The sequence below is a fragment of the Morone saxatilis genome, unplaced genomic scaffold (assembly GCF_004916995.1).
Source record: "Morone saxatilis isolate NCDOM2014 unplaced genomic scaffold, NCSU_SB_2.0 Contig8, whole genome shotgun sequence".
Lineage (NCBI taxonomy): Eukaryota > Metazoa > Chordata > Actinopteri > Moronidae > Morone > Morone saxatilis.
Genome location: NW_023340257.1, coordinates 16,381,733 through 16,390,450, shown reverse-complemented (window position 1 = coordinate 16,390,450; position 8,718 = coordinate 16,381,733). Strand labels below are relative to the sequence as shown.

Here is an 8,718-nt window from a genome sequence, read left to right as displayed (position 1 = left end):
AAAAATAATCACAATAATACGATTTTTAACCACCTTGAGACCAAAATCTATTTCGTTAACAGACAGAAGAAGCCAGCAGTGTCTGAAAAGTTCTAATTAATAGCAAAGTGTCCTCATAACTCCAGCTGTGAGTCCTTATGATCCCTGGAAAAAACATCTGTTTGAACCAGGACGTGTTTTTCTCTAATTCCCAGTTTCATCTGTCGGTGAACAACTTTGGACATAAAATTAAACTATCTTCCTTCTCCTCCTTCCTCCAGCGGACTCTACGGGCACCCACTCCCTGTACACCACCTACCAAGGCTACGAGGTCATGTTCCATGTGTCCACCATGCTGCCGTACATGCCCAACAACCCCCAGCAGGTAAGAGCGCCACTACCTAAATCCTGCATCATCACATCAGCCTGTGTGTTTGGTGTGTACAGCTGAAAAATACAGCCATGACTGTCCTTCCTCACCCAAAGCCTTTCAAAGTCTGTCTGTGGTTGTTGGTTAAAGCCTCTGTCGTTTGCTCCGGGTCGTAAACCACAGCAAGAATTCATCAAATGGAAACTTGTGACTTGTGTCGCCCTCTTCATTTAGAGTCTCTTTCCTCTTTTATTCAGCCTCTTGTGTTTTTATAGTCTTTGTTTTCTGTGTTTTGGCTTCTCTGTCCTCTCTTTCTCTCAGGCTTCTTCTTCTGCCCTCTCTCTGCCTCTCATTCTTTAACTGGATCAGAGATGGGTGGGGTTCAGTAGTGAGAATTTCTTTATTTTCTCCCTCTTTTTTTTTTTTTAAACTTCTTTAAATAAAGCTGCCTTCCTACACATCCTCCTGGGTGCTGTGTGTTTGCAGCGTGGGCTGTGTGTGAGTGACCTGTGTGTAAGATTTTGCGTGTGGGTATTTTTAATAGTTTGCATAAGTGTTTGCGTGAGAGGCTCACAGGGCTCACACATGCGCTCAGACAGGTCCTGTGGGTGCTCAGGATTGTGTCAGCGCATCACTGCAGAACAGTGCAGGCGATGGGGAAGTTATTTGTTCTTCCTCAAACATTAAAAAATGTAATATATGAATGTTGTGAATTGGAGAACTATACTTTAATCACCATACCGACAGCAATCTATTGTTTGTTATTGGGAACAAGCGTTTTTTTTGGACATATACATAATCTTGTTAACATCTTTGTAAATGGGAGTAAACAAGTAATTGAGAATATTTAAAGTGTGTTTCAACACTTCATATTAGTATCAACTCTCAGAAAGTGTAATTTTATAAATGGCACAATAACTCCATCCAGAGGTTTAAAGACTGCAGCAGCAGAGAGGTTTACTTGCTCAAAAGAACCTCTAGGTGGCAGCATCCGGCATTATAAAAAAACTGCAACGGATGAGCAAGGGGAGGAAGAATTAAGTAGAATAAATATAGAAAGTGCGAAGGCTCTTATACTCTGGAGAGAAGGAAAGGAGAGCACAAGCTGCATCTTGTAGGACCAATGATGAAATGTCCTCATTGTTTCATATCAGCACTATTTAGTTATTTAGGGTTGTAGCTAAAATAGAACAAAGTCAAGATCTTGATGAATAAAACAAACTTATTTTCTCCAAATGATCAATTCTAACAATTTTAGTTAGTATAGTTACTCACTACATCAAACACAGTAATTCAAATGTTAATAACTGCAGTCTGAGCACGAGGGAAGGATGCTCCTGTGGCACCATGCTTGAGAATCTGTGGCCAAACAGTGGGCTGGATTACATAATTGGTACTTTCACACTTCCCTCTGCAGATGAAGAGAGGATTGGCAAGCACAGCACCACAGACACAGCCTGGACTCTGTGCCACATTTCCTACACGAACACAGATAGACGGACAGACCAGCACACACACACACACACACACACACACACACACACAGACACAAATAGCCCACACAGAATCCGAAAAACAAATTACATAAAGAGCTGTTGTTTGGTGTCTAGTAGTGAGTGAGCGTCTCAATCTTTCATTTCCCTTGTCAGACTTCATCGTTGACTGAGTCAGTTGTGTCTACGCCAGTTATGTTAGCTCATTTTATTAATTTGTCATTTTTCATCTCTTCCTCAGCTCTTGAGAAAAAGGCACATAGGGAACGACATTGTCACCATAATCTTTCAGGAGCCGGGAGCGTTGCCTTTCACCCCTCAGAATATCCGCTCACACTTCCAGCACGTCTTTGTTATCGTCCGTGTGCACAACCCCTGCTCTGAAAACACCTGTTACAGGTAAATGTTGAGAACAGAGAAAGCACATGTTCATATACACACAACTATGTTAAAAATAGCTTCTCACACTTCAAATTCTGCCCGTTTCGCCTTTTTCTTTCAGTGTTGCTGTGACAAGAATGAAGGATGTGCCTCCCTTCGGCCCACCCATCCCCAGCGGTGTCACCTTCCGTGACCCAGAAACCTTTCGTAACTTCCTTCTAGCCAAAATTATCAATGCAGAAAATGCAGCGCACAAGTCTGAGAAGTTCCACACCATGGCGACACGAACGCGGCAGGAGTACCTGCGCGACCTGGCTGAGAACTACGTCAGCAGCACGCCGCTCGACTCAGCCGGCAAGCTTAACAATCTCATCTCCCTGGCGTCCAAAAAACGTGAGCGCTCCAAGGCAAGAGAGGGAGCGGAGCTGGGAGCCGCGGGGGCCGTCGCCTGGAGGGTCCTAGCCCAGGACTTCAGTGGAGGCGGGACAGAGCTCCCCTGTGCCTTGGGTTTGTCAGCAGAATACATCCTCCTGACAGATTGTTCCACCAAAGAGGTGGTGTTTAACTGCTTCTGTGCGGACGTGATCGGCTGGACGCCGGAGCGGCTGGCGCTGAAGATCTTCTACGGCAGAGGAGACCACATCGCAGTGCGGGTACCAGAGGGCTGCGCACAGGACATCAGGGAGGTGGTGCAGAGATTAAAGGTGAGAGAGCGTGTTTTAGTTCAAGTGTAGAGGGATGGTGACCAGACCAGAGCAGAGCATTTAAATCGGTGTTGCCTTTGACGAACGTACCTCGTGTTGTATTTGGGATCATAGTGAAGGGATCACTAGACCTTAAAGGTGTGCTGTGCAGAGTTCTTGTAAACAAACAGTTATATTTACATTCAGTGTTTCTCACCAGAACACATTGTGTGAATCCTTGAAGTCCTTCCTCCTCAAATATTTGCAAAGCTCACTTTTATGCCTCCGCCGGTGGTAGTGGTCTCTGTGACCTCAAAACTACACTTGTGTTGGCTGTAACTCAAGAACTGATGTGGTAACCAAGTGATGACATATTTTTCATAGAAAGGGTCAAAGGTCAACTTTTTTGGCTGTTACTCAACACCATAACTGAACGGGAGGATGTGACCATATTTCACAGTTGGTTGGTGACACTTTAGACTAAAAGGTCAAAGGTCACTGTGACTATAATTTAAGAATAAATTGGCCGATTTAAGATTTCACATGTTGACTAGAAGACTAGAAACAACATATTGGAGCGTGCCTAACTAATCGTGATCCTGTGAGTTTCACCTACAGCTCATGGAGAGGCTTTGAATATAAAAAGTCCAGGAGAAAACAGAAGCACTACATTCAGTATAGCTATACTCTTTATACTCTCTCTGTACTCTAAAGTACATGCACCTGTTCAGTTAATACAGTTATGATAATCCTTCATCAATCAGTTTAAAAATGTATATTCACTAAAATCACGAGTATGTACCATCAATATGGTGATTACTTTTGTTTAGCCCAAAAATACACATTAAAAATTTAAAGTCAGGTAAGTAAATAAGTTAAATTTAAATATTATGTTGTGTAAATAAGAGGAGATACACCTCCATGTTTTTTGGAATATGTTCACTGGATGTTTGGGTTTGGCTCTCCACTGAGAATCCTATTGTAGAAGCACAAACTCCTCTTCCATGAAACTAATCACCATGAATCACCATGAGACATGGATGTAAACTGCAACTTAACTGGTCAGCAGAAACAATTAAATATATTTTTCCTGTCATCTCTTTACTGGTCCTATTTGATAAAACCATGAGTTGTAGATAATGTTTTTTTAATGCTCAAAGCTTATAACTATTACATTCATATTAGTTTATGAGCACAAATATTATATAGCATGCAGATATATATAGATATATTACTTTGTCAATGAATTTGTACAACAGCACTGGCTGATGAGTAATTTCATATTGTGATAATCCCTGGAAATTTTTATGAAATTAAATGAATGAAACGCTGGGAGATTTCCTGGACTCCAGCAAGCTTTGTGTTAATCCTAGAGAAAACTGAATATTTAAAAAATGAGTTAATCTTTCTAAAAATACCAAATAAATGCATATTAGAGAAGGGAAGTTTCCAGAATCAAGATTCAGGATTTAACAGCCGTCAAGCCTGTTTTTATGATGTTTCGATGATACATAGAGACTATTTTAATATAAACATAATAATACTGTAAATCTCTTCTTTTTTTATTCACATCATGTCCTCTCCTTGTCCAGTCTTTGACAGTAGGATGTGAGACGGTGGATATGACTCTGAGAAGAAACGGACTGGGACAACTGGGCTTCCATGTTCGCCTGGATGGCACTGTGGCCGAGGTACCGTCAGATTACCATCTGCCACACCAGATCTCGTACTGAAATACTCATCTCTGAAGATTGTTGGCTGTACATAACTAGCTTCTTTTTGTGTGTGTGTGTGTGGTTTTCTCGTGCAGGTGGAGGAGTATGGCTTTGCCTGGCAGGCGGGACTGAGACAGGGCAGTCGGTTAGTGGAGATCTGCAAGGTGGCCGCGGTGACGCTGACTCACGAGCAGATGATCGACCTGCTGAGGACGTCGGTCACGGTCAAAGTGGTCATCATTCCTCCGTACGAAGAAGGGGGGCCTCGCAGGTGCGTTAAAGTCTGCGTGTTGTATCTCTTTGAAGCTAAACTAATGAGTGATTCATTTTAAAACAGCTGTGGGGGATACAGATGTTGAGGCAGTAGGGTGACAGCACAGGAGAGCGCGCCGAGCGTTAGCAGGCAGTAGTGGAAGGACAAGAGCGAGCTAGAGTGAGTGCAGGATGCTCTTCACTCCAAACACACAAAGGCATGGGTGAGATAGTGGCTAGACTCCAATGTTCTGAGAGGATTTTGTGTGGGAGTGTGTGAAAAGAGGAAGCGAGCGAAACAAGAGAGAAAGAACGATGTGTAGCTCAAGAGGAAATGAGGTATGGATACAAAAAGAAAGAAGCATTTGTTTTAATGTGAATTAACTAAAATCTGCCATTCTTTGTTCCTCCATCCTTCATATCTCATCTCGTTCAGCGTACCGTCACCTCGTTTCCTCTCCTCCCCCAATCTATTTCTTCTCCCCGCCGTCATCCTTCTCCAACATTTCATCTACACATACGGCCTTGACAAAGAACAGAATAACGAGGCCTTATGAGACGCTGATGTGGTGTTACAGAACGGTTACGGAGGTGAAGGAATAACCACAGTGTGTATGTGTGTGTATGTGTGTGTGTTTCTGACTGAAAACCAGGGCTCTTAAATACAGTAATTGTGGCTGGCTGTGTGATCGCACAGTGGTTAGATTTCTTTAATGTTGGAGGCAGTTTAATTACACCAAGTTAAATCCCTTTGACACACACACACACACACACACACACTAACACACACACACACTAACACACACTCTCAAGAAGCAGCTATTAATTAGAGTCTTGTATTTCTCTCTCCCCCCCTTTCTCGCTCTCTCTCTCTCTCTCTGACTCGTTTGTGTGCCAGGCAAGCAGATTGCATGAGATTAAGGCCTGGAATCTGCAGAGGGGGAGAAAAAAAAAAAAAAAAGACCACAAAAAATAAATAAATAAATAAGTGGAAGTGATTAATTAAAAATGCATGCCCTGTGCGAATGAAAAGGATGGAAAAGGAGGAGGGATAGAGAGTGAGAGAGAGAGAGAGAGAGAGAAAGGCAGGGTTGAGTGTATTGAGTTGGAGAGGCAGAGACGCGCTCGGTGAGGAGGACGTGTTTCAACACCACAGAGAGTGAGAGAAGTGGGTGGAAGAGAGGCAGAAAGAGAAAGAGAGAGTTGGGAGTGTTTTTCCTTTGCTGCTCTGACTCCGTCGTGCAAGATGGACGGACGCTGTGGAGAAAAGGCGTGAGGTTGTAGTGTGTTTGACCGCGTGTGTGATGGGGCGCTCCAGCTGTGTGATGGAAGAAACACTGCATGTCAACATATGTGGGCTCTGTTCTCTCTAAGGTTTGTACTACTATTACGTAACGGTATGGATATTGATTGAGTTAGTAGTGTTTCTTGGTTGATCAGAATGTCCTGGACCACGTGTTGTGTTCACGTTTATTGAGTGTGATTGTGCACTGTTGTTATTCTTTTGTTAAATATTCTGTTTACTAGTATGGTGTTTACACAGTAGATGGAGGGACCAGGCTGTAGGATTAATCCAGGTTAAAGTTCACCCTGGTGTCAGCAGTATCTATCCATGCAGGTAGTTTTAGTGTTATTTACTCAGGTTTATAATCTGTCACCATCACAATTCAATTGAGGTAAATGTAATTTCATTTGTTTTGCTCACAGCATTTTTCTTTTTTTTTTTTTACAGCACATTGTTATTATTAATATTATTGTTATTGTTATTATTATTATTATTGTTATTATTATTATCCATAGTGTTCACTGTGTACAGTTTTAACTCTTACTGTTTATTAATGAAGAAATAGTCCCGTATTATTATGTTTGCCAGTGAATTAATTGTTTTAAGACAATTTTAAGCACAAATGCTGAAAGAAATCAGGGGTTTTGGCTTCGCAAATAGGAATATTTTCTTGTGTTCAGTGACAGTAAACTAATATCTTTGGGTTGGTCACAACCACAAAACAATACTTTTAATTTAACGACATCACCCTGGTAGAAATGTTCTGACAAGAAACGTTACTTGCAGCTCTAATTTGTGTGAACCGGCTCTTTAAGGGACACATCACACTCTGTGTCTCTCTTATTTCAATCTTTGCTGTGATGTGTTTTTTTCTCCCTCACAGTGAATTTTCACCCCCCTCCCCCTCTCATCTCCTTCTCTCTCTTCCTCTCGGCATTTGTCTCGTCTTGAATACATCCTCTATGCATATTTGATGCCACCTGTAATAGGCTGTGTGAATAAAGTAATGATGTTGTGTAAAAGATGCGTGCGGGATATCGAGCTAGAGGCTACTATGAGAACATTTTACTTGAGTGTTTGTGTTTCTGTGTTGATAGAAGATCACTACCTCTCATCTTCTTCCTAACTGACTTTCTCCCTCTGTCTCTTTAGGGGCTGCACAGAGGAGTATGAGATGAAGACCATGGAGCAGAAGCCAGAACCTGAGCCTCTGGCAGCAGGCTACCGGCCCGCCCCTCGCCCCACGTGGCGTTGGGACAGCCCACCCATTCCTCCAGGGCTCCACAGCGCCCCCAACCCGCAGCGCTGGGCCTCCATAGGTCCCCCACCTCCTCCGCTGCCCCGCTCACACAAGACCCTGATACCGGTTCCCTACAGGGAGCCTCAGCACCTCAGCAACATGAAGAGGTGAGACTCACACAGTCACATTAGTTTACAGATTGGGTTATTTATAGCATCAATATTGATAATAATACAAGTTCTTTGTATTTATACTCTGTAAATAGTAATTGTACCTGTCTCAGATACCAGAGCTGATATTATATTAAATGAAAATTATGATAATGTAGGAAAATATACAAAAATCTAAGTGAATAATGTTCAAACAAAACTCAGTAAGTAGAGTTTTGTGGTACCGTGATGGATGGATGGTGACTGATTCACTAAACATTTAATTTGTTTTTCCATATATTCACAAACTGGTCCTGTTGCATTAGTCTGGTTATCCTGAATCACCAGCCACATTGTCCTGCTCATTGATCGCTCTTCCCACCATTTGAGTAAACAACTGACCATTCAACGTCATACAACATAGTTAGTCAGCTACATCCATAAAAAAATAACAACAGAAAAAAGAGACAAAGTGGGGATGAGATTGATGCAGCCGTACCGGTGGTTGTAAGTCATCTAACAGAAATAACAATAAGTCTTAAAGTGACATTTTTGTTTGTTAGATTAACTGAATATTCGTTTGTAGTTTGTGACTATTTTTGTTGTTTTTTATTTATTGTTGTAACAATATTTTTACGCTGCCCTTATGGCCAGGTCTCCCTTTAAATAGTCTTATTATATAGTCTCTAGCGATAACAGACGACCGTCGATCTCTTGCCTAATGTCTGGGGATTTCTAAATGCAGAGTAGTTGTTTGAATGACAGCGGGAACGGCCGCTAACAAACGCACGCCTCCTACTTGAAGCACACGCCTTACCTGAAACAATGCTCTCCCTGTTCTCCTCCTAAGTGAAACAAACTGGAGATGCAGTGAATCATTTTGTCACAAGGACAGTTTGATTAGATTTATATGACATCTCAAATTGATACCTATATACTTTATCAAACGTTGTGACAAATACAAACATATTTGGCTTTTTAAAACATTTCAAATGGATGTCCCGAGCAGCTTTTATATGGTATGACAGTGTTTACATGCACAATACTTCTGCACGTCACCGCACTAAAGAGTTTGGATTGGTTCTACAATGCAGGTTTATGACACTGTCTTAATTATTTCCGCCCCGGTTTTAACAACAAAAGCTGCGAGAAAGTCCTCAGTCTCTATTGA

General features: G+C 42.0%; 1 protein-coding gene across 1 annotated transcript in view; it reads left to right on the top strand.

The window, feature by feature from the left end:
• Window positions 1-8,718, top strand: part of LOC118341556 (signal-induced proliferation-associated 1-like protein 3) — a gene marked incomplete at its 3' end in the record, with an annotated part of 58,934 nt that overhangs the window by 41,822 nt on the left and 8,394 nt on the right. Inside the window, 6 exon segments of the mRNA XM_035679831.1 lie at window positions 261-364; window positions 2,084-2,241; window positions 2,345-2,927; window positions 4,499-4,597; window positions 4,717-4,892; window positions 7,311-7,565. Coding sequence (XP_035535724.1) covers window positions 261-364; window positions 2,084-2,241; window positions 2,345-2,927; window positions 4,499-4,597; window positions 4,717-4,892; window positions 7,311-7,565 — 1,375 coding nt within the window.